The 25,854-nt window shown below is 50.0% G+C and overlaps 1 protein-coding gene across 4 annotated transcripts in view; it reads right to left on the bottom strand.

Moving 5' to 3' along the window:
- Positions 1-558: 558 nt before the first annotated feature.
- The window catches only part of DPYSL3 (dihydropyrimidinase like 3), a 105,103-nt gene continuing 79,807 nt past the window's right edge, over positions 559-25,854 (bottom strand). For 2 of the 4 annotated variants that reach the window (XM_081137256.1, XM_081137259.1), the window contains exons 5-14: positions 25,165-25,226; positions 24,223-24,303; positions 20,161-20,229; positions 15,955-16,075; positions 11,848-12,004; positions 10,999-11,140; positions 9,821-9,991; positions 8,178-8,357; positions 5,095-5,260; positions 559-3,744 (exon numbers count right to left, since the gene is read on the bottom strand). In XM_081137256.1, coding sequence (XP_080993382.1) covers positions 3,656-3,744; positions 5,095-5,260; positions 8,178-8,357; positions 9,821-9,991; positions 10,999-11,140; positions 11,848-12,004; positions 15,955-16,075; positions 20,161-20,229; positions 24,223-24,303; positions 25,165-25,226 — 1,238 coding nt within the window. In that variant the 3' untranslated portion in view covers positions 559-3,655. The remainder of the gene's footprint in view (positions 3,745-5,094; positions 5,261-8,177; positions 8,358-9,820; positions 9,992-10,998; positions 11,141-11,847; positions 12,005-15,954; positions 16,076-20,160; positions 20,230-24,222; positions 24,304-25,164; positions 25,227-25,854) is intronic. The other 2 variants (XM_081137257.1, XM_081137258.1) reach the window with 1 other exon arrangement.

Genomic DNA, 25,854 nt, shown 5'->3' with positions numbered 1-25,854 from the left:
GGGTTTAGTTTAATGGGTTTGGTAGAATGTTAGATGATAAATAGTTAAAAACTAGCTTGAGAACCTTGAATTGGACAAATTTGGAAAGACATAGGGCTTCCCAGAGTTTTGAATTTGATGGTACACACATTAAGTCTCTCAGAGGAGTGGACATGATTAATATCCTTTCCAGCACTTGGGACCAGTTTGCTAAGAATATACCTCGGAACATGCTTAGATTGAGTTTCCTCCAAGTCCCAAAGTCTTTACAAAGAAGCAATGCTTTAAGGGGATCACAAAACAAACAAAAAGCCTTTTACACTAATACTAAATTAGATGATCTGTAGAAAAAACACACATATCTTTAGTCATTCCCCCAAATTTCAATAACGGTCATCAAACTCCGTAGCCAAACAAAAGCTCCCCCTCAACTGAAAAGCTGGGAACTCCCCAAATTGTCTCTAGATAACTCTGTTTTCATCAGCTTTGCCCCCCTCACCAACCATTTCAGGTTTACTGTCCGATCTTAATTCTTTAGGTCAATGTCACGTCACACACAGAAAAAGACGGAACGACATCTGTGATTTGATAGTTATTTTAATAACCAGGTTTACATTAACAGTCACTTGATGAACTTTTTTTTTTTTTAATCTCAGCTAAACTCAAAACACAGTTTTCTTCACGGTTCAAACCAAACAGCTCTTCACATTCCAGAGCTGCCTCACAGCTACCACAGGTCACAGGGGGGTTCACTGTCTGTCCACAGTCACCAGACAAAGAACTGAGCACCCACACACCACTTTCCAAAGAGGGGACTCACGGGGATGCTGGCTGCCGGGACAGCCCACGCGACGTCTGGGACTCCAGCTAGACTTCGCCAGCGGAGAAGGCAGGGAAGCTTGTGTTACTTGTCTCCCTGTTGGGAAGGGCTACTCGGGGTGAGTTAAAAACCCAGGCTTAGGATTGGGGCCTTCGGAGCAGAACGTGACTCTCTGGGCGCAGTCCCGAAGAAAAAGGCCCAAGGATGCCTGGACTTTGGAGAAAACCCATTTTGGGGATGACTACAACCCTGCCATTTTTAGAAAACTTAGAAACTGAAGTCTCTCTGTTGAGGCGATTGAATTAACAGTTCCACAAATACCTTCTCAAGTGCCCCAGACTGTGGCCCTCCAGACAGGACCCTAGCTGATTGCCATCTGGGCTTGGGGACAATGTGGGAAGGTTGGGGCTAGGGGAGGAAGACGGGTTCCTTAGGGGCCAGGCCAAGACAAGAGACAGAAAAAGAAAGCTTGGGAGGAAGACAGGAGATCCCGCAAGGCCTCCCGTGATCTCTTCCTAACGCCGTGTGTAGGGCTCTTTGATGTGTCTCACGGAACAGGCCAAATTTGAATATAACTGTAACTTAAGTAACAAGGAATCAGAAATCACAGTCAATAGTGGGAGTGTTCCTGGAATTCCCAGGAATCTCTATGCTTGGAAAACTACTAATAGTAAAAAAAAGGGAGGCTTTTCTCAGCTCATGTTGCCCAGCGTCAAGGCATGGAGGAGCTGTTCCTAGAGTGTGGAAAGCTTGTGTAGAATACAAAGTTCTGGTTGAATGTGTCCTTCAGAAGCCCCAAGTGCAGCCAACTGGGCCGTGAAAGGTGGGTTTTCATGGCATAGAGGGGTCACGAAGGGACGAGCTGGACTCGGGCGGTAACAGCAGCAGATGGCACTGCAGTGGAGGCTCCCACTAGAGTTACTGACATGTCTTTTCCCCCATCTGGTGGCTGTGGCTGATACGGCAACACATCCTACATCCCAGCCCAGCCAATGAGGTATATAGAATATGCTTCTGACATGACAAGCTCCCTGTCTGCCTAACTGTCCCTCCGAATTTGGGACAGGTTACCACATCTTTGAGTCATAAAGCAAGAGCTACAACCTCCCCTTCACTTACGTTTCCCTGAAAGAAAGGCACCATGAAAAAGCCTTACAAGTAGCAAGATTCCTCTCTTAAGAGGAAATCATCTTTTTCATGATTTGAACAGAAATGAGCTTTGCTGGGGAAACCCTCTTCCTTGGCTATTTCCAAATGCCTCTCCAGCGCGTGCTCCCTCCTCTGGCCTTCAACTCAAAGCCCGCAGTTAGAGGTCATGCTTCTCCAGGCACCTAAACGGTGCCTGAGGCCTGCTCTTCTCTTCGAAGCACCCAGCACCCAGGCTCACGAGTTCTACCAGCTGGATCCCAGCACAGAAGTCTGGCCCCAGGTGAAATACATCTTTTCCTGCATAGGGGCCTCTTGGTTCTACAGATCCTCGTCTGGCTCACAGAACTTGTTCCAAAGTTGAGTTTTGGGCCTGGGGGGAGGGAGGGGCAGGACCGGGAAACAGACATGTAGCTCTAGCAGATAAGGCAGGTGCAAACGCTCCTGTACTTTATGTGCCACATCAGGGAGGCTGCATGTCACTGCCACCCACCTTGGGAGATGTGGGTACCAAACAAAAGCTCCCCCAAAAGGCTGTACTGATGGAGGGGAAGCAGGTGGCTGAGGCCTGAACACCAGCGCCATGGCCACAGAACGTGCTCCCCCTGCTCCAGACTGGCCTTCCCAAACCCCTGCTCGACTCCCATATACGCTGAGATGCCCTGTTAGTGGTCAAGTCAAGGAACACCTAAGAAAATCAATTTTCAACAGCCACAAAAATCCCATTCGATCATGGCTGGGCTGGGATCTCGGGAGATGAAGACAAACACTCACCACTGGCAAGACAAGCCCTTCGCCGGAGATGCCAGGGGCAGGCAGCCCTCCTCGGTTTGCAGAGACCGGAGAGTGAGGGGTCCCCAGCTCCCGTTTAGAGGGAGGTGCTCTAATCACGGCCGCCCCACCCCGGGGCCTGCGCTGTGCTCCCAGCTGCTGCTCCTTAAGGGCACCAGAGAGGCGGGCAGGGCGAGGCAGGGGCGGCTTCCCCCCGTCCGCTCCTCCTCCCAGCCAGGAGAGAATCTGAAAGCAACGCTGAGAAAGAGGCCCGGCCAAGTGGAAGCGATGGTTGGGTTCTGGTGTTTGAATAAAATGCTCAAAGAAATGAAATCTGCTAAGAGAAGACGGGACAAAATCCGGAACCTGAAGACCACCCGCCTGCCTCCTCTGCAGACCCCAGGGGACCGTCATGAAGTGACACTGCCCGCAGGGGCCATCTTCCAAGGAAATAAATGTACTTCATTAACACAATACACAAGACCCCTTATGTTCACCCCCCCACCACCCCCCTCCCCATACACACCCTACCCCAGCCCTCTGAGCCCCCCGCCTTGCTCTGGGCTCCCACCACCCACTCACCCCAAATAACTGTGTCCCTTCTGTTCATTTTCCTGGCATCCAGCTTCGTCTGTCCCCTTGTCTTAAGATGCAGCACTACACACACTCTCAACACTAGATAGCAGACTCTGTACCTTAGTGGCCTGATTGCATGCATGTAAATGGGGGAGGGGCGGCCAAATCAAGGCGAGGCATAAACAAAGCAGTATTCGTAAAGCTAGGCAAGCGAGCGTAACATCGGAGGAACATAAGGCTTGAGGCTTATCGATTCTTCAGATCGTAACTGTTTGGATTCGCTTTCCTTCTTAAATATCGCTGTACCATTTTGGCTTCAAAACAATCTCTTCTTGCTTCTGCCCCCGTCTCGGGAGGGGTTGCTTAGCTCAGGGACGTGATGTTAGAACGGCCTCCAGGGGGCGCCACGATGCGCTTGCTGGCGGAGCGGACCCCTTCATCCACTTGGGTGCCTGCAGTTGGCAATAAATTCCCGGGGAGAAAAAGGGGTGGGGGGTGGACGAGAGAGAAACTGGATTAATTTTGAGAGTGTAAGATATTTCATGACTTCCTGGCCTCATCTCGCAAGACGCTTCTAGTTTGTCAGGTATCCCTGGCTTGTGATGCCCACCCTCCTGAAACTCACCCTCTGCCAGGGAAAGCCAGGTTTATATCTAGATTTCACCCAACCCTCCCCATCAAACAACAACAAAAGGACAGTGGGGGTGTCATAAAAAAATAGCTGCTCCCATTCCTGTGACAAGCAACGTTTTATGTGTTTCTCGGGGTCCCTCACTCAACCCTCCCCACTACCCTTTCGGAAAGGGGCTGTTATCCCATTTGAGGAGGAGGTGACAGGCTGTGAGGGGCTAGGTAACGTGCCCAAGGTCACAACTGGGAGTGAGGCTGGGCCCCTGCAGCCACAGCGCAAAAGGAAACCTCGGTGAGCCCCTCAGTCCGTTCAGAAGGAGCCAGGGAAGCTCAGAGAGCACGGGAGCCGGGGAGCAACAGAAAATGGCAGAAACACTAACAGAAGTTTCTGCAAAGAGCATAAGGTGGCCTCTGGCCACGTCGCCTGGAAACTGGTGGCCCTTTTCTTCTGTCTTCCTCCGCTACCTAAGTCCCCCGGTCTCTTTTCCTCCCCACTGTCCTGCTGCTCCCCTTCCCCCCACCAAGTCCCCCCCCATTTTCTCTTTAACATCTCCGGCCCTTCTTGTTACCCTGCTTCCTCACATTTAAACTGTTCATATGGAGATGCTAACCTACATTTATTTTCTTCACAATCTAAGACTATTGGTTATGGAGCAGGTGACTAATTACGTCCGATTTATATCAGGTAGTTCTCAAAGAATAGATAAGATTCCTGACCTGGCTACCCTACGGTCCATGTCCAGCCACCAGAGCCTGCTGTGAGCTTGATGACTTTTACAAGGACAGGGAGAGAGTAATAAAAATCCTAGGTGGGAAGAAGCTATTGCAGTTGAGCAGGAAAACAGCCTGAGCTGTGTGTCACCTGGCACATGGTACGGCTCCCACAGCCTCATGCAGAAAATCGCCACCAATTCCTCGCCCTCCACCACCGTGTGAGCTGAGCAGAGCTGGGCGTCACTGAGCCTGACCTTTAACCCCACTGAGCCTTACCTGCTTTCGCAGCAGGACTTCTTTTTGATTCGCAAACCATCCTCCTTGCCCAGTAAGCGCTCCCTAAGAGGCAGTCTGGGTTAGCTCCCAGGCCCGCCTGCTAGCCTGGAGCACGGAGTCTCCCCCAACCCCCCCGCTGGCCCCCCTTTCTCCCATGGTCACCATCAGCTTTTCTGACTCACCCGACAGGCTAAATCCCGACTGATGGAGGTTCCTCACGGGCGGGTTCGGCCGAGTGGGAGAGCCCCGGGTGGAGCCCGCAGGGGTGCCCCCCTTGGGGGTGGTGGTCAGGTCAAACACGGGCCCGTCATACATGCCCCTGGGGACGGCGTGCAGGTCTGCCATCTGCTGCAGAAAAAGCACGTCACCATCTGCTCCTTCAACAATGAAGGGTCTGTTCTAGGCAGCACAAGTACACCGACAGATTACGTGTGTGTGGTGGGAGCCAGAAAAAAAAATATTATTTTAAGGAAAGGAGTATAAAATAAAGGGAGGGGGTGTTATGATGGAGTGCTGATGGAGGAGGTAGGCGAAGGTGTCGCTAAAAGATCAGCTTTGGGCCCGGCTGGGCGTGGCTCAGCGGTTGAGCGTCGACCTAGGATCCAGGCGGTCGGAGTTCGATTCCCGGTCAGGGCGCATGCCCGGTTGCGGGTTTGATCAATGACCCTCTCATCATTGATGTTTCTATCTCTCTCTCTCCCTCTCCCTTCCTCTCTCTCAAATCAATAAAGATACATTTAAAAAATAAAAATAAAATAAAAATTAAAAAAATAAAAGATCAGCTTTGGTCTCAAGGGTCCAAGGAGCCGGTTGTGGGCAGGGATGAGGGCGGGCGGGGGCGGGGGCTGGGGATGCGGAGCGGCGTGGAGGCCGCGCTCCCCGCAGAGGAAACGGAAGAGCCAGCTGGGCGGGCAGAGCAGGGCAGAGGGAGGGCAGCAGGTGCTGGCAGGGAGGACATCCCACGGGAGGTCCCATCCTCAGGCTCCCCAGCGCACATCAGAGCCGGCAAGCCTTTAAATGGAAGTGAGCATCCTGGGGCCTGACCCACTGACCTCTGGCTGTGGCTGTGAACTCTCCCCGGGACTGTGGAGCCAGCCGGCCACGGACACGGCCACGGCCACGTCACCTGAGGGATGTTCTGTGCTGGGCCTGGTGCCAAAGGCCGGGGCCTGTGGGCCCACGAAACACAGCGCCTCCCCAAAAGGCGCTCGCAGTCTGTTAGACAAACGCTGCAAGACCAAGGCTGCGGTGCTGTGGCACCCACCTCCACCCGTTACAGGGGAGCACATGCTGCCAGGAGCCTGGCAGTACAGGGTGGCCCCTCGGAAGGCTCCCAGGCTGCCCGCCTCTGAGCTGTCCTCCGCTAGCGACTCAGGTGGAGGCCCAGAGGTCAAGCTCATCACATCTGCAGGTTAATGATCCAGGTGGAATGCTGACTCTCTCTGGACCCCCCAAAACACCTTGACCAATTCTCCAGATCATCAGCACTTTGGTGGTCCAGAATCTAAGTCACGTTAATGGAAATAAAGAGTTGCTATGTGGGAAGTTTGAGTTTCATTCTGTTCTCTACTAGGCCAGCACTGGAGTGTGGAATTTTACTCCAAACCACTTAACTTGAAAATGATCACTAATAAAGGGACAAGAATGGTGAAGGGATTTAAAACACTGTCATAAAATGAATAATGGGTGGCTGCAGGGCGACTTAAGGACAGATGACTTTGGAAACACACAGACACTCTAAGACGGGTTTAGTGTATCCTGTGCAAGTGCCGGGAGCAGAACTGAACTGGGCTGGTCGACTTCAGGGGGGTGGACTTCAGCCCAGCAGAAAGGGAGGGGTTCATTCTCACAGGTAGAGATGGTCAGCAGCCTTATAAGATGGGGAGCCTCCCTGTGCTGCACAGAGGTTGGGTTACCCATTACTGGGACCACTGGGGTCCAGGAGTGGGATGGACACTTGGGTGTTGAGCTTCTGTGAGTCTCTCTTTAATGGGCAGTGCAGCGTGCACCCAGATTCCTGTCCCCAACCCTCCACCTCTCTATCACCATGACTAAAGACTCATTCCCCAGCAGCAGGGGGTGTTAGCAGCAGGACATAATCAGCAGAGTTCCCCCCCAGGGTTGTCCTCAGCTGAAGACAGCCTCCTTGCCCAGGGGCATCTCACATCCACTGGCTGGTTGGCAGGTTGGGGCTGGGGAAGACGGGAGTAAATATAAGGCCCAGACCCCTTGCAAGGACATGCCCAGCTGGGGATGAGCCGAGGCCTTCGTTACGACTGCATCCTGGTCTAACTCTTCCTCTGCTCCATCCTGCTTCCTTCATTTTGCCACAAGGGGTGATCCTGAAAGCAATCCCAGGTAACGGCCTACTTGAAAATCTCCCTCCCTGAGCCTGTCTCCCAGGGAAATTGCCCTGAGACACGCTGGGAAGCTGGGGGCCCCGAGGTGGGGCTAGACCCAGAGGTGGGCAGGACTGTTTCCTCTACACTGATCCACAATGACTTATAAAGCGAGCCTCCCCCACTCTGTCCACCATCTCCATCCCACATGCACAGATGATGGATCTCTTCTGACAGGAGATCAAGACCAGGGCTCAAATTCCAGGCTCCTGGGGCGGATCTCACCCTGCTGTGTAAAGCCCTAGCCTTACCTGAAAGTGACCTGAAGATTGTAGGGGGATAGGATGGGGAGCTGGAAAGATAAAGTTCTGGCCTCACCCCCTAGATCCACTAGAGCTGCCCCGCCTGTAATGTGTAGGTAGGTAAGGAGGTAGGTAGATAGGTAGGTAGATATACGTATGTGCATGTCTGTCTATCTATCTATGAAATCTGAAACATAAGATTTTATTTGACTCACAGATCCAGCTAAAGGAATTATAAACATCTACCCCGTGGACTAGCATTGGAGAGAATGGGGTAGGGAGGGGTGGGGATGGACTCCTGGTTCTCATGAGCCTTAAAGAGTTAATTCTTTCGAGAAACATATACTGACATTATTTTGAATTATTACAATTTTAAAGAAAAGCACCATAAAATGGGGGGAAATCATTTTTTAAAACCTTTCTTGGACCAAAAACATTTTCAAAAGCCCTTTTCGTGCCCATTAAATCTGAGCGACTGCTGTCTGGGAGGGACTGTTGCTGTGAATTTCTTCGGTGGGGTGAGGAGTGCACAGACCCCCCCCCATCCGTGGCTACTGTCCCCGTGCCTGAACCCGACCCAGGCCCCTTCCAGCCCCCGCGCCCGCCGGCTCGGGGCCGTCTCACCTTCCTCCGGGCTTTGATGCGCTTGTAGACGTAGTCGGAGAAGGGGCCGCAGGGGATGAAGCGGCCGGCGCCCTGAGTCACGTGCAGGTTGCCGTCTTCCAGCATGATCTTGCCCTGGCAGATGACCACCAGCGGAGCCCCGCGCAGCTCCATCCCTTCGAAGATGTTATACTCTGCGGCCTGGGGACCGGGGAGGGCAAAGCCGTGGGTGTGGGCGTGGGAAGGGGAGAGAGACGAAGGCGGTTCTCGTGTGCTTGGGACCCTGCCTTCAGCGTCGCTAGAGCCGACTCGCCAGGTGAGCCAGGAAAAGCTGACCACACACCTACAGGTTTCAGTGGATAGAGGCCCTCGAGATAGACGCTCCCCAAATGTAGGCTGGAGAAGCCCCCAGTCTTTGTTAAGGTCCCCGTGTGGAAGTAAATTTTGTCACTGTCCGTGTCCAAGGTGAAGCCCGCTGAGTATGAGGGGTGCTGTGCTTGGCAGCCCGCTGGTGGGTGGGTAGGTGGGGTGCATAAGGTCCCTCAGGTCCCTGCTAGCTTGACATGAAGTAATGTGACATGGCACAATGTTTGAGCAAAGGCCATTCCCCCGACACATGGGATTTCTCCCGACCTTCATTTACTCAGCAAGCACAAGGCGACACTGCAGTGGTTCGGACCCGGCTCAGAGCCAGGTTGTCTGGGTTCGAATCCTAGCCCGTCTCCTTGCTGCCTCAATTATCCATCCCTCCGCCTCACTTCCTTGTCTGTAAAATGGGGAGACGGACAGGGCTGCCACTGGAGGACTTATGGACACCGAGTGCATTACAGGCACAGGAGCTATTTTATGAACTGTATTTAGCTGTATTTTATTAACTGCGAGGCACTGGGCTTTGGTTACCAGCTTCCGCCTGGCACTCTTCACAAGGAGTCGGCGATCCTGGTCACCCCCTTTTCCCCCATTCTTTCCCTTCTAGGCACAAGGCCCCACTGCACTGCCTGCCCTCCTGGAGGAACTTGTGGCCACAGGACCGGCTTGGGCCAACGCAGCGTGACAGAAAGTGACATCTCGGGAAAAGCCTCTGGAGACAGGACACCATTCACCAGGGCCTGGCCCCCGCCTCACAATCACGGGAGCACGTGCAGAGATGACATCTCTACTGGCCTCCGTCGCTGAGTGACTATAATGGGCAGGGCCCGAGCCGTAGCCGCGTTTGCTCAGTGGTTAGAGCGCTGGCCCTGGACTGAAGGGTCATGGGTTCAATTCAGGTCAAAGGCACATACTTGGGTTGCAGGTTCAATTCCCGGGCCCAGTCAGGGCATGTGCAGGAGGCAACCAATTGCTGTGTCTCTCTCACATGGATGTTTCTCTCTCTGTCTCTCTCCTTCCCTTCCACTCTCTCTAAAAACTTGATGAAAAAAACATCCTCAGGTGTGAATTAACAAAAAATAAATAAACAGGCAGAGCCCTTCTGCTGACCCATTTTGGAAAGCAGAAGTGAGAGAGAAACCGTTGAGGCTGGAAGCCACTGAATTTGGGATGGTGGGCTACTGGAACACCCCCGAGCCTAGCTGCCCCGGGACACCGCACACACGCATCTCCCCACCGCCGAGCTCCCTGCGCTCATCTCAAGCCCTGGTCCACACCGCCGGCGCCAGCCTCACCGACTGGTGGTTCTTGGCAGAGACGATCTTCACCGCATCTGGGTCCCAGATCACCAGGTCGCTGTCGGAACCCACAGATATCCTTCCCTTGCGGGGGTACAGGTTGAAGATCTTCGCAGCATTTGTGCTTGTCACGGCCACAAACTGGTTTTCATCCATTTTCCCTGTGGCCTATGGAAATATAAAATTTTTTTTTTAATTGTCAATGAGGGGCTTCTAAGCTCAGAGCAGGGTGACCACAAAGGCCCCAAAATACAAGCAGGGACCTCTGAGGTTGTGAGCCCAGAACCGCACCCTGCAGGCCTTCAGAATCAGCTGGGCTGTCATGGTCGCCCAGGGAAACTGATTAAACACCCGGCTTAGAGGGAAGTTACTGCTTCTGAACTACGCCTTTTTTTTCTGGTTATGTGCATACATTTACTTACTTTCACCCCTTCTAATTCCAAAAAGGATTATGGAGAGTTCACAATAAAAACAAATGTGAGGATGAGTCCATTTTTTGAACATGTGTTTGTATTTGCACGGACATAGGATAAGTATGGAAAAACCTCACCCAAATGATCACAATGGTTATCCCTAGGGTGCGGAATTTATGCATAATTTTTGTTTTCTTTCGTGCGTGTGTTTTTCGGTGGTTTCCAAGGGTTTTTTATCGAGAATGTACCATGTTGGTAATAAATATGTATGTATTATTTTTTAACATTCCAGATAGTGCCAAGATAAACATACATTTGTATGACATACATACATTCATAAATATATAACAATGTAAAAAAAGATAAAATCTAAGTATATAAGAGAAGAGACATAAATATTTATCCTTTCGCTCTTCTCAAAACAAAAAACCCAGGTAAGGGGGAAAAAATTTAGCTTAAAATCTAGCTTTCAGCTTCCTGGTAGCCAAGAAGAAAAGGGAAACTTGGTGGATTACACTGTGTAGATAAATGAGGCATTAGATCATACACATTCTATTTGGCTCTGAAATGAGTGTCCCTAGAGTTTTTAAAATAGAACAGAGGGACATGATCAACTTAAAAAGTTAATCATTAATTTTACTGAAATCTTTGAGAGAACCTTCATTTGCATGGTTATTTTTTTTATTTTTATTTTTTGGCAGCTTCTATAATGTTAACAAGGAAAATAAAACCAGGTCACGCTCCCTTGACCTCGATCCTTACCACAGCCTTGTCCCAGATGACAGACATCCGCTCCTCCACCCCGTTGGTGCCTTCAGGAATGGCTGTGAAGTTGTCCTTCCCGATCGCTTTCTGGGCAGTGCTGAAGGTGCAGTGGGCACTGCCGGAGAGCTGCAGGTCCCCACTGGCAAAGGAGAAAAGCTCCATGTAAGCGGGAGAGGTGGCTAGAGGCACCTCGGGGGCGCAGACTCAAGTGTCTAGTGTCAGCATTCTGAGTGCCACGACTTCAGCTGGGAATCCTTCCTCTACATCTTGCCAACTATGTGAACATGGGTGAATCTCTTCCCCTCTCTGGGGCTTGGTTTCCCCAGCTGGGAAATGAGGGCGTGGGATTAGATCATCTCTTGCTTAACAAAACAGAGGGGCCCCAAATGAGTGATGGGACTGATCCACAGAGGGCAGCAGCAAATGAGTCCCCCCCTATAATTCTGGTTGGGTGGTCATCATGACCAGCTGTTCAAAATTCAGTAAATAATTTCGTCTCTCTCACCCTCAGCTGCTTAATGTGTAAAATGGCTGTGAAAGTCCCTCACTCGTAAAGAGTTGTTATGAGGAGCAATGAGATCATGTGTGTAATCTCACCCTAGTACCCTAGTGCCTGGCACACGATACGCATTAACTGCTACTACCATTATTAATATGATTACCCAAGTATTTTTAAAAATACAATGGGGAAGAACCTTCTGTCTGCGCTCCTGATTGCAGGGAACTCTCAGCGTCTTTCCTCGCTGTAGACCCAAATCTAGCTGACGGATAAGCTACTCTATTTCTCATCTGACCGGCCCCAGGACCTTTGCACACAATGCCAGCTGCTTGTCACTCTGCACCAACCTGGCCAGCAAGGAGTTGATGTAGTCAGGAGTGGTGGGGTCAGGACTCAGAGGTGGGGATGTCACAAAGGCAGCCGCCTTGGCCCAGTTCTTGCTCCAGTAATGGGTCCCGTCTGTGCCGAGGCTGGCAGTGATGGGCTCACCAAAGACCACGTTTCCTGAGAGGGGTAGGAAACAGGCAGAGTTTGCATAAGGTATTGCTGCCCTGGGCCCGGCTCAGGTAGTCAGAGCCCTTCAGCCTACTCAGGCTGTGGCTCTAGAGTCAGACAGGCCTGGGTTCAAGTCCATGTTCCCACCTCCTCTAAGCCTCTGCTTTTCTAGCTGCTAAATGGGGAAAAAAGATTGTATTCCTCAGATTACAAGAAGCCATTGTTTGCAAGATTCAGCATTAATTTTCAAATTTTCAGGCAAATTGAAACTGAAGGCAAAAGAAAAATATATAGACACTTTTTATAAGATTCAACCTCACTTCAGAAATGTTAAAATGTGGAACAGATCCCTCCTGGAATTGATGGAACAAAATAATGTCTATTCCCCAGGCATGTGAAAATGAAAGGATTTGGCCTGTACAAAGTGTCTGGCACAAAGGAGATGCTCAATAAATCTAGTTTCTTCATACCTCTTCCTCCTTCCCATGGTAGGGCCCCGATGCCCCAAATGTGCCCATGTTACTAGGAACTATGAGATGCTGCTGTTCCAAAGACATGATTTGGTTCCACAAAGTACAATCCACTCCTGTGGATGAGAGGCTCTCATGATCTTTTCCATAGTGCTTGTCACTCCCTAACCCAAGGCACAGAGAGATTTACTCAAGGACACCCAATAACCTGGGCACAGCAAAGATGAGGACAGCTCCCTGGACCCTATGTCTGGAATTAAAGACTTAAATGCAAATCAAGGAGAGGAAGGATATTGGGAAAGACACTGATCTAAGCTTTTCTCGGGCTTCTTAAAGAAACGATAGTGATCTAGAAGGCAAATGTAATCTCACAGAGGGTGAGTTGGTACCCAGATTCTCTGTGCCAGGACCCTGGGCTAGAGATGGCCCGCACTGCCCTGGGCTTCTTTAGCTTCGGTCCTTCATCTTCTACATGCAAGTTCCCTACGGGGTCAAAGTTTAGGAAGGCTCTACGGCCAGGATTATAAATAGGTGTTGCCTTGCTCCAACTGCTATCAACTGATTCTGGTTGCCTGGAATTCTGTACTAGGGAAGAATCCTAATACTGCTTCTGGCTTCACCAGAGAAGACTCAGGATCCATTAGCGATGCCTGCCATAGGCGAAAAAAGGAAACAATGGCAATAACTCATACAGGGGTGGGCAAAAGTAGGCTCACAGTTGTGAGTGACACTCAAAAATTTTGAGTTAATAAAGCTACTGTACTAACCATAACCTGCATGTCTTTTTCCATACGAACAATGGTAAACATACTTTTAGCCAACCCTTGTATGTATGACAGCCCTGCTCTTTGGGATGACAGTCATAAAGGATCCACACATGACTAATGAGAATTTCAAGGGCTCTCCAAAAATATTTATCGAGCTGAAGCATACAGGGTCACAAAGAAATGAAGCAACGAAAGCCAAGGCCAGCATTCCAGTACCAATCACTAAGAGAAATTATAACTTTAAAAGTGGAAGAACTCTCCCTCTGGACTAGCTGTGGACGAGTAGAACTAGCAAAGCTGGTCATTGTACCCAGGCTTGAATACTAGCTCTCCAAGCCGGGAGAGGTCTGGACGAGATGTGCTTCAATTTCCTCATCTGAAACTGGGGTGATCATGCCGATTTCTCAGGATTCTTTGAGAATTCTACATCATAATAAATTTAGTGTGCAAGCATACCTCATTTTATTGCATTCTGCAGATATTAGGTTTTTTATAAACTGAAGGCAAGAGCCTCCACTAGCAAAAAGATTATGACTTGAAGTCTCAGGGGATGGTTAGCAATCAAGTATTTTTAATTAGGGTATGTACAGAGGGAACCCTGTTTTTTAGACATAACACTATTGCACGCTTACTAGGCTATAATAATAGTATAAATGTAACCTTTACGTATGCACTGGGAAACCAAGAAGTTCACGTTTAACTTGCTTTATTGCGGTGGTTACGAACCAAATCCGCAATATCTCTGAGATATGCCTGTATTTATCTCAGTGCAGGATACACAGTTGGTCTTCATTAAACTGCAGATTCCTGATATTAATTCTGAGCTGCTAAGGAGCACTTGGTGATTAAACGCACTGGGACTTACAGAGTAACCTGCTCGGGAGGAAGAGGGAACCCTGTTGCACTCTGTCTTCCCATTTGAACGCCCTCAACTCTTTCCCAGGGAACAACAGCTCTTGAGAGGTTTTTTGGCTTTGATCTCAGCAGCCAGTTTTTTTGTCACTGAAATGATGCCACCCTTCCACCCTGAGAAACAGCTGTACTTGTCCGTGCCGGCAAATCATGAGCCAGAAGGCTAAGGGTGAGGAGTTTTTCTACATGAAATTTAAAATAAGACATTGCTTGTAATTGAAACACTCTGTCCTGAGGCCCCAGGTCATCCTGAGGATGGGTCCCAGGCAGGAAGCAGCCATCAGTGGAAGGTACCAGGGGGTGACTATGGTAGTGGTCATGGAAAGAGGTGTGGTGGTTTCCCTACGCTCCTTTCTTTTTCTTTTCCGGCCTTTCTCCCAGAATGGGTAAGGAATGTGGGGCTGCTCTCCTGGTTCTCGCCCCAGGACTCATACCCAGTGGAGCCACCATACCATGTCATGCTGAGACACTGAAAGCTAAGAGAAAACAGCAGGCTCATTGTGAGCAGTAAGGCAGGAGGTGCCCTGGAATCCGCCAGCTAGAAACACTGTCTAGACAATTAGGATGGTTCCCTCCCCTTTGCCAGAAGGCCAGGCCGCTGAACACTCAGCCATCAGAGTCAGCGGGGACTATTTTCAGCCACCTCAGTTACTCACATCTGGTGCCGAGTGTGGTAGATGAATCACTCATTGTGGGTCTCTCCACATCCAGAACAGCCACATGCACCATGGTCATGATCATCCAACCAAGCCTGGTAAATCCCTGCTCCCAACCAGAGCCCCCCGCTCCCAGCCAACCAGAGCCCCCTGCTCCCAGCCAAACAGAGCCCCTTCCTCCCAACCAAACAGAGCCCCACGCGTCATCATTCACAAGTGAGCCCATTAGTCCCTGATTAAGGACAAGAATGAAAAGCGGAAAAGAAAGCTTTGAAATGAGAGTCAACTTTAGCTGAGCACAAGGTGAGCGAATGAAGCCCAGGTTAAGAGCAATGGAGGAAAGCAGCCGAAGGCAGTGGGGATAGAGCCCCGGGTCACGAAGGCCATGCTATCCTTCAACCCCTTTTCTAAAATAACCTGTGGCAACCTGGGTGGCTCGGGGGTGGGACCCTGCCCTCAGCCCTGGCCAATCAATTACGCTACCCCCACAGCATATACTGGTTCAGAGATGAGCCCATGACCCAAGCCAAGGCCATCACAGTTCTGGGGACTTGTGCTTGAGCTGCTGGAAAAGATGTACTCTCTCCCTCCATCACGTTCCCCACCAAGCGTGAGAACAACAGGAACCTCCTGGCATTTATTCTTGTCGCTGTTCCTACTGAGAATAAGGCTGCCAGAGAGGCCAGCAGACCAGGACAGGAATCAGAGTGACAGAACCCTCGTCTCGGTGTGGCCACACCTGAAACACCTTCAACCAATAATTTACTTTTGTTTGTTTAAGTCAGTTTGAGTTGGATCTTTGACTTTCACACCCAATATAATCTTGACTAACGGGCCCATTTATAAAGCTCAGATAATGTGAACTGACAATAAAAGATCAAAGGGAGGAAGATGAACCAAGTCTCCAAATAACCGATTCAAGCTGTGTCGTCTCGGGAAAACCACTAACCCTTTCTGAGCCTCAGTATACTCATCTGCCCAGTGAGATTAATCCCAGGATCCTGTTACCCACGAGGATGCAGAAAAAAGTCACAGATGAGGGGCTCCCAGAGAGCGAGGCAATGAGCCCAGCAGGCACCATTTAACACAGGCTTCCCAGGGAGGAAAGGAGACCTGCAGCGTCAGAGCCCGAGGTCTTGGGGACCACAAATCACCTTTTTTCCTGGCTTGTGAGATGAGGTCGGCGGCACTTTTGCTCATGACCTTCGTGACATAGAGAGGGCAGTTGGTTTGGCTGGCAATGGTGATGGCACGGAACACAGCCTCGGCTTCCAGCTGCAAAAAAAAAAAAAAAAGTCCCCAGGAGTCAACAGGAACCAGAGGCTCTCAGAGCCACCACGCCCCCGCCTCAAGACTGAGAACACAGGGCGGAGGTTAGAAGCCTGGCGCTGGATGCGCTGGATGGAGATCTCAGAGCACTTCCTGGCCGGGTCACGTCACAGGGCCTCCGCCCTCAGCTGTGACGGGGACATCAGGAGAGGACAGCACAGAGCACACTGCACGGCGCAGCTAGTTTTTCCTTGGCCTATTCTCTCCCCTCCCAGCGCTCATCACAAAGGCTGCATGTGATGGAAGCCTTCGCTCCCCAATCTTCCCAGGGCACATTCTCTGGCAAAACACAAGCCCAGCACCAACACGTATGAAATGCCCCGTCAAGGCGATGGGGCTCGTGTGTCTCCCAAGCCTTCCCGCAGCAGCAGGTGGTCAGTAAGGGGTTAATTTCGCAGGCGCCTCTCACACTAATAACTCCCAGGCTTCCCCGCACAAAGACTTCTTTTGTGATCAATCTCCTCCAACCCGCCCCAGTGTGGAATTCATGTTTGTAAAGATGCTAACCAGCCCAGCTGCATTTATTAAGAAACAGTGAGTTTTCCCTTATTTGACTAACAAAGCCAGGTCTGAGCTCAGGCTTTCTCAAACGGCCTGGGTCTGAGCTCCGGTTTTGCCACTTAGAAGCTGGGTGACCTCAGGTACCTTGAACAACCTCCTAAAGCCTCAGTTTCCTTGCCTGTAAAGTGGGGATAAGAGGACCTGAAACATCTGGGTGTTTTGAGGGTTAAAAGAGCTCATCCATGCAAGGCGCTTTGGCCCACTCCTGGGACAAGGCCGTGCTCCTTGAAGGGCGGCTACTGGCCTCCTTGCTGATGGCTTCTGACTAGCGCAAGAGGCTGTGTTATACCCAAAGTTACTACCCAACTTGGTCCAATTCAGCCCAAAGCAGAGACACTGGCATTTTCCCATTCAATCGGCAACAGCTCCTTTTTGGATGGCATTCTGGTTAGCCTGTGCGGCCCAACCCTTTAGAAAAGACCAAAAATAGTTTGCAGATACCCGATGCAAACCAGTTCCTGCCTGTGGCGAGTGTGGCTCAGCAGACAGACTCTAAGAACTTGGCTGGGCCAGCTGGCGTCCCCCAAACTGTACTTTGTCCCACGTGGACGGGACCCTGGAGGCCCCTGACCCTGGGGAAACGAGGCCGCCTTCCTGCAGCACCCGGAGTGGTGTCCCTGGGCTGGGGCTCAGCCCTCTGAACAGCATCGCTCGGGCCGAGCCGGTGTCTGGGTGTCTGGGTGTGCTCTGAACTGAACCGAAGAGGGCTGGCTCCTCCCTGCCCAGTCCTCCCTCTTCACACCTACACTGACCTCTGCGGCCGCCCGTGACCTCCCCGGGCCCCTTTGATCTCACTCCCTCGCAGCACTGCAGGTTTTTCAGCACCTTGACAACATGACTATCTTTGGAAGGTTACATCACTCTCCAGCTTCACCCAAAAGGGCTTCCAGGGTTGTTGGGATCTGCCGCCGAGAGGCTTTCTACTAAAAAGGAGACGGGAACAGGGAGGAACGGGATGTGGGGGGGTTGAACAAACAAACCAAGGAACAAAAATAGACTTTGCTCAGAAATCCCCTGGCTGCTGCTGAAGGCTCTATCTTGCCAGCACATCTCACCAGTGACCAGCATTTAGGAAAGTGTCACACGCAGCGCTGAGCAGCCCAGCCTGCTCGCACTGTGCAACAACTCCCCAGCCCCTGCGCCGCGGTGGGCCAGCGCCTTAACCGCTCTGATCCTCGGCTTCTCAGGGCACAGTAACGCCAGCGGCCAGAGCAGCGGCCAGGTCAGCTGCGACAGAGCAGTACCGGGCGGAGCAACTGGTCCATGGAGGGACCTGGCAGCGAGGACACAGGCTTTTACAGGGATGCTGTGACTGTAACCCCATCGCAATTGTTTAAATGGAGGTTTAATTAACATATAACACTATATTAGTTTCAGGTGTATAACATAATAATTCGGTATTTGTACCTATTGTGAAATGATCACCATTATAAGTCTTGCTAATATCCATCACACATGGTTAAAAAAAATTTTCTTGCAATGAGAACTTTCCAAATCTATTTTCTAGCAACTTTCAAATACGCAATACAGTGTCATTATAGTCACGATGCTGGACATTACATCGCCATGATTTCTCTGATTTATATATGGAAGGTCGTGCCTTTTGACGGTCTTCATCTAATTTCCTTACCCCTTGCCTCTGGCAACCACCAATGTGTTCTTTGTATCTACAAGCTTGGTTTTTTTGGGGGGGTCATAGAGAGTGATTATTGTTTTGTTTCTTAGACCCCACACGTAAGTGAGATACTATGGTATTTATGTTTCTCTATCTGCCTTACGTCACGTAGCATAATGCCCTCAAGGTCCAACCATGTTTTTACAAATGGCAGAATTTCATTTTTTTATGGCTGAATAATATTCCTCTGTGTGTGTGTGTGTGTGTGTGCCACATCTTCTTCACCCATTTATCCATCGACAGACACAGGCTGTTTCCATATCTTCGCTATCATAAACAACGCTACAATAAACATGGAGTGCAGGCATCTTTTTGAATTAGTGTTTTCATTTTCTTTAGATAAATACCCAGAAGAGGAATTACTGATAATTCTATTTTTAATTTTTTGAGGAACCTCCCTACTCTGGTCCATAGTGGCTGCACCAATTTACATTTCCAAGAGACAAAATTATAAATTATTTCAACTGGCAACAAAAATATCATAGACATGCCCGAGGCTGGTGTGGCTCAGTGGTTGAGCATCGCCTCATGAACCAAGAAGTCCCCGGTTCCACTCCCGGTCAGGGCACACGCCTGGGTTGTGGGCTCAATCCGCAGTAGGGGGCCTGCAGTAGGCAGCCCATCAATGATGTTTTTCTCTCATCAGTGTTTCTATCTCTCTATCCCTCTCCTTTTATCTCTCTAGAAATCAGTAAAAACGTATTTTTAAAACAATATCATGAGACAAAGGAGTTTCTGGGATGCTGATGATGTTCTGTTTCTCCCACTGGGTGCTAACTACGTAAGCGTATTCGGTTTGTGAAAATTCATTGTACTTTTATGATAGGAACACTTTTCTCTATGTGTGTTACGATTTAATTTTTAAAAAGATTCTGAAAGAGATGGGCATCGGGAATGCAATCATTTCTGGTTCGGACTCCTTCTCCCTGGTGCGGCGTGTGGCGCTTGGAGTGACAGAGCAGGAACACGGTCCATCTCGCTGACATGGAGGACCTTGAATTTGCCCCAGGTGCCAGACCCAGGCTAGTCCCCCAAAGCCAACGCACTCTTCAGCCATCTGGGCAGCCCATTCCCAGCTGTGCCCCGTGCCAGCAGCTGAGCCTGCTGACATCCCAGAGACATGGAATCAGCCTCTACCTGCCTCTCATTTGCTCTTCAGCTGCTAAGCACAGTCGCTAATCAGCATTCATCTTACACGTGGGAAACTTCCATACCTGATGCAATCAACCCCTTACACAAATCGACAGACATATCGCCTGTGAAAGCCATTCAGCCTCCTATCCATACGGCTAGTATTTTGCAGGACTCAAAATATAATGTGGAATAAGGGAGTAAGTGGAAATGTCTCTGGAATTCATGTTGATTAAGAAAGGATTTAGATATTTTCCACTCCTCCTGAATAACTGCGGAAGGCCCTCCAACTGGGGTTATCTTTAGAGAGATTAGGGGTCAGGAGTGAGAATGCCTTTCTCATTTCCTCAGGGGCCCTCGAGTTGGCTCAGTCAAAGCGGCCTTTGGAAGAAATGTTCCACTCTTGCTGTCTGGGGTTGATAGAGGCCCATCACCTTCAACCATGCCTGTTCATGCACTGTGTGTGCATATGCCTAGGGGAGGTGGGCTGAGCACTAGCCCTGTGGGTGCAAAATGACTGGCAGGCCATCTGGGAAGCTGCTGGGATTGGGACTGGGATGACACGAGTGTCTCAGAAGATGCTGGTAAAAGAAGAAAGCCTCTGCTGCTACTGCTAAGCTTCTCTCTCTCCCTCCCCCCCCCTCCCCCCACCCCCTGTACTGACCTCCTCTGGTCTGCTCAGCACGTGGCCTTCTGGGCCAGTTATCCCCATCTCCAACATCCGGGATTGCTCCTAGAACGAGAAAACAGAGGGCAGTTTGTGTTTTTTATTTGTTTTAAACTTAGGATATCACTTAGTCAAGATTTATTTCAAAGCCTGAAATCATTCAGATCAACCAAAAATGGTACTGCTGACATTTCTTATAAAACATCAATTGTTAAATTAAAACTTCAAAAAAATAAGGTGCTATTAGCTAACGCCTAATTCTATTTCCTAAGAAAGAGAGGACAGTTATTAGATGAGCTCAACTGAGATTTGGAAAAGTTACGCTGCAGATGTGTTCAAGGGGAAAAAGAATATGCATGTTGAACAAATTCATTAACTCTATACGTGGAATTGCAAAGTAGGGTAGAGTCTTAACTAGACGGAGAAGAAACATTGAAGGGTGGCCTGTTTTATTAAAAGAAAGACAGTTTGTTAAAGAGTACCAGCTTTTTCTAAATTATACAACAAAAGTCACATGATCACTTATACTTCGTTTCTTTCGGATGCAGGCCTCCAAAAGTGCACTCCCTTGAACTCATTTTTTAATTCATTCATGCATTTTAAAATCCATTCATTCAACAAAAGTATCGAGTATCTGCTTCATGCTAGGCTCTAGGTTAGATACTTGAATTAAGGCAACGAGGTCCCTGCCTTGATGGGACTTACAGTGTGGTCAGTCCTGCGTTTTCCAAAGTCTGGTCAACCCACCACCTACATCAGGATCCACTGGGTTGTGTTTGTAGAGATGCAGATGCCTGACCCTCTCCAGGTCTACCAAAAGCGAGTACCTGAGGTTAAATCCTAGCAGTCTGCATTTCAGGAAGCCCATCAGGCTGTTTAATGCTTTACTTTTATGAATTAAATGAATGCATTAGAATTTAACCGGACAAAATAGTGCCTCTAACCAGCATTACCTGAGTCCCTCTTTTGGTCAAGTTCTATTTAATCAGGGCTTGGATGAAGCAGAGCTGTCTACCCCTTGTGGCTGACAGCTAAATTCCTCAGACTTCTGGCCAGCTTTCCGAAAGCAGCAGGTGGCTGGACAGTGAGCACACACATGGGCTAATCGGATCTGGCACAAATCCTAAGTGACCATCTCAGCGATTTTGCTGGCATTCACTCTCAAAGTAGGAAGGCCAGTTTCTATGACCCTCTCACTGCTGGTGCGAGAGATGCAGAGTGAACTGAAACATGAGATATTTAGGAAAAAAAAGGATTCCTTCTACCTGAAAAAGAAGGAATGTTGTCGTTTGGTTTTAATGATAATTTTTAAAAGAGGAGTAGAAAGGAAGATGCTACCATAAGCAACCAGGAGAAGCAAACTGCTCACTGTCCTCAGCTCTGCAGAATTTGGAAAAAGGTCAGAGGCTGACTTTTCCAGCAATGTACCTCCATGTTTCATCCTTAACTGTTTCATTGGTCAAAACCTGGATCGAATAAAACTTCTTCCAAGCTCTGGTGAGTTTCCACTTTGAGTTGCCTTCTGAACTCACACAAGGGTAAAGGTCTCCAACCAAAGCATCTCTGTCCGACAGGACCCTCTCACTCTAATCCTGTTCAAGGGTCCTGGGACCACGCATGGATGAAGCTCACCAGGGCAGCTCTTCAAGCACACTTATCTGGATGCTACTCCTGACCTCCTGAATCCGAATCCCCACAACTAGAGAATCCTAGGAACCGGTCCCCGAGCTCCACGGGTGTTTCTACTGCACTGCTCATGCTGGAGAGTCCTGCGCCAAAAGCCAGGGTGCCCCACAGCTGGAAGATTAAGAACGGCATGTAGGAGGCCCTGGCTGGGGAGCTCATTCAGGTAGAGCATCGCCCTAATTCACCAAGCTTGCAGTTGCAGTCCCGGGTCCAGGCACATACAGGAATCAGCTAATGAATGCATGACTAAGTGAACAACAAACTGATGTTTCTCTCTCTCCTCCGCCCTCTCTCTCAAAAGAAAAATCAATAATAATAATAATAATAAAAAGAATGGCATGTGGAGAGCCGTGGGTGCCACCTGACACGGGTGGGCAGCAGTGGCACCTTGGGGCACTGATCACTGCGGTAGGCACCTAGTTTGGGTCATGGCACAGTTTCAGTTTGCTCCATGAGCAAAGGGACCCTCCTTTGTCATCTTCCCTCTCCAATGTCTCACCTATAGTAGGTGCTCACTAAGTATTTGTTGGATGAGTGGCTGAGGGTGCTGTGCTTTCAGTCCTTTTGAACGTACCCCTTGTTGGGACCCATAAGAAAAGATTTCTTCTTCCTCTTTAGTCACTTTGGCACGAAGTGGAGCCAGAGACTCTGAGGACAGCAGCTGCTCCGTTTAGATAATGCGATCGGCTCTTTCAGCTCAAGCTGAATTTAATAAACACACACAAGAAACTCATCCAAATGGAAAAATGCCCTATTCTTTACCTAACTCAAACCAGATCTTCCCAAGGCAGGGAGGGATTGGGGGGGTGGGGGGAGTAGGGGCACTTCTGTGCCAAGGAGTCACAGAGGAAACTGGGGAAGGGGCTCTGAGTTGGAGCCCGTTTGCCTGCACTAGAACGAAGAAGCAGCGAGTCTGGTTTCTTGGGCATCTGGAGGGAGGGCTGGGGCCTCTGGCTGCTGCACTGAAAACTTGGAGAAAGGAGAGGAGTGACACCACCAGATAGCTCCCCAGGGAGCGAGGCATTTGGACCCTCTCTGGAAAATGATTTCATTATCTCTGGGTGTGTGGGGGATGAAGGACAAGGCTGTCAGGGCCCTGACTAATTAACTTCTTGGTCATAAGCAAGAGGAAAGTGCACACTTAGCTCACCTCCTCCACTAGGGAGACAACATTCCCTCTGCTGGAGCCCTGCAGCCAGACTGGGGGGCCAGGGGCCTGGGCGCGCCGTCTCTGGGTGAGATGCCCACTGAGGCACATCACCTAAGGGACTGGGAACTTGTGTTCTCCCAGTTATTGACTGTGATCTTTGGGCCAATGACGTGCTCCTTCTGAGCCTCAGTGTTCTCAGCTATAAAATGGGAAGGATGGCAGTCACCTTTAAAGGGCTGGGTGAAGATTAAATGAGAACTTAGGGGAGCACTTAGCAGAGCCTGGCACACGGTAGGAGGTGCTCACAAATGGTACCTGCTATTGGAAGCCGACGGGTCTGACCTAGGCTCGGCTTCAACACTGTACCCACGCCCCTGCCCATCACATTGACCAAGTCCTGGGCAACTTCTGAAACGAAGGGACAGCCCGAGCACTCGAGAGCCATGGAAGACATCTGTTTGGCTCCCCTCTGTATAGCCTGCTGCCTGGCACAGAGTGCTCAGGAAGTGCTCTGAAAGAATCAATAATGCTTTCTTGCTATTAACGTTATCGTGTGGACTGAGAGAGCTCACACTCTTTCCTGGCAGCCTCCATCTAGCGGAGGCCAGTCCTGGGGCAAACAGGCCCCTGGCTCAGGCACATCTGTGCATCTAGCCCATTAAGAGCCTGGGGATGGGGAGAGACGTGCTTTCTGCTTCCTCACAAGTGATCAATTTGGGCCTTGGGACCATCACTTTCCTCGCATTCCTCGGGTTTCTCCCTACGATTTCTAGGAAACCAACGGGGCGCGTGGGCCCCACAAGACCTAAATTCTTATCTAAGGCTGTGAATGCCGCAGTCCTGGATCGGATGTCTGATTTCTGAGAAGTGCTGCCTTAGGGTTTTTCTTTAGGACAGAGAATGCCACGTAGCTTGGGCTCGTTTTCAAAAGTGAATCAGCTATGCTCTCCTAATAAATGGCCTGATGTGAAAACCACCTCTTCCAGGAAGCCTTTTCTGATTCTCCAGAACGGCCAGGTCGCTCCCTGTTTCCCAACAGCTTGTACTTGCCCCCTCACTTGTCCCCATTTCCTTTGTGCCTCCTCCTGGACAGTGAGGTCCGTCAGGGCAGGTTTTCAGCGGAGTGTTTAAGATGATGCCTTGCAACAGGGACGCACAGAAGCGGAGGGATGCGAGGCGAAGCCCACACAGAAGGCGCCCTCTGGGGAGCCGCACGCTCTTACCTGGGCGATGATGTCTCCGTTCTCAGCGTGAACTTGAGCAATGGCTCCCAGCTCTCCCAGGCAGGTGAAGATCTCATAGAGCTGAAACGGAAATGAATCTCTGTCACCTTCACAAGCCACCGGTGCTTCCAGCAACCCCTCACACAAGGACTGATCACAAGAGCCAGATGGGATAAAGCAGGGGACCTAAGCGATGAGGGCAGAAATACAGCCGAAAACATGCACGACCCAAGAGGGGTACTAGTCCGAGGAACTTCAGAAAACTGTGTATACAGAATCTACGCGTCACCTCAGCAGACAGGCAAATATGTGATAATGCTACTGACCCCTCTACTCCCCATATAAAGCACACGTCTTTATGGAATTATTTCCCACTGAGCTGAGACAGCTTCAGATCCTTCTCAACAAGTGCTCCTGAAAGCCAGAGCTAAACCAAGAGCTGAAACCACTCTCAACCTCCCTTCACCTTCTAATCGGGAAACATGGGAATTAAATTCTCATATTGCCTCTGAAAACTTTAGATCTGTCTAAAACAAACACATCTCACAAATTTCTTAAGGACAGAGTCAGCGGCAAGCTGGGACAATTACCCCAAACAGCAGAAGGCCCTCCTAAATCCTGCACGGCTCGGCCCCTTGCCTGTTCCCTCAGCTCGTAAGGGTTTTGCATCTGGCTGGTAGATGGAGATGTAGGCCTGCCCTTCCTCTGTGTCCTTTCGAGAAAGCTGCTCCCAGTGGCATTTCTAGCTCCCTGTCGGCCTTGCCTCAGCACCCTGCCCATTACCTGATTTAAAATGTCGCGTGGACTGCGAGGGCTTTGAGAAGCACTCTGCCCAGCAGTCTCCCCTAAGCCCACAGTGACTCATGTTGAAGGAGCCAAGGTCATCAGCAACAACAGGAAGCCCACCCAGATACCCCAAGCCACGCAGCAATGGGTCGTTACCTCTGTGTTGGACACTTGATACAAATCCTTATAGGCCATGTAAACCATGAAGGAGTTAACCCCTGCAAGAGAGGGAAGGGGAGGGGAACAGGAGGAAGACAACGTTATCACGACCATTCTCCATCCTTTATTCCCGCGTCTATGGCCCACGGGCCCGAGGACATTACAGGCTCCCGTCTAATGCATAGTGGATGCTCCCCATTCTCCAAGAGCATTTTTCTATTCCTTCCTCACGCTGTAAAAGCAACAATTCCTACGTAATGTCAGAGAGAGTGGTCTCTTCTTCTGCACCTCTTTCTTGCCCCCCCAGCACTCCCAAGCCTACAGGGTCAACGAGCTTCGCTCTTGCTTGAGGCTGTGTGTGTGTGTGTGTGTGTGTGTGTGTGTATCTCAATCACTGAGAATCACTGTAGCACACTGGTTGTGTTCACATCCTGGGGGTTGCACCATATACTAGCTCAATGAGCTTGGAACACCTAACCTCTCAAGCCTCAGTTTCTCATCCGGAAAATGGAAAAATAACAATACCCTGCTTTGTAGGATTGTTGGCAACATTAAATGAGATACATACCAAGCTCTTAGGACCAGCCCTGGCACAGATCTGGCCTCTATGAATGGATCTCCTGGGGTCGGTTTATTTCACTACTTAACAAGTGCCTGCTCTACACGGGACCGGTGCAGGGTCGAATC

This window comes from Miniopterus schreibersii (assembly GCF_964146895.1).
Source record: "Miniopterus schreibersii genome assembly, chromosome: 4".
NCBI classification, from domain to species: domain Eukaryota; kingdom Metazoa; phylum Chordata; class Mammalia; order Chiroptera; family Miniopteridae; genus Miniopterus; species Miniopterus schreibersii.
Note: the sequence above shows the minus strand (reverse complement) of the source record. Positions and strands in the feature narration are given on the sequence as shown.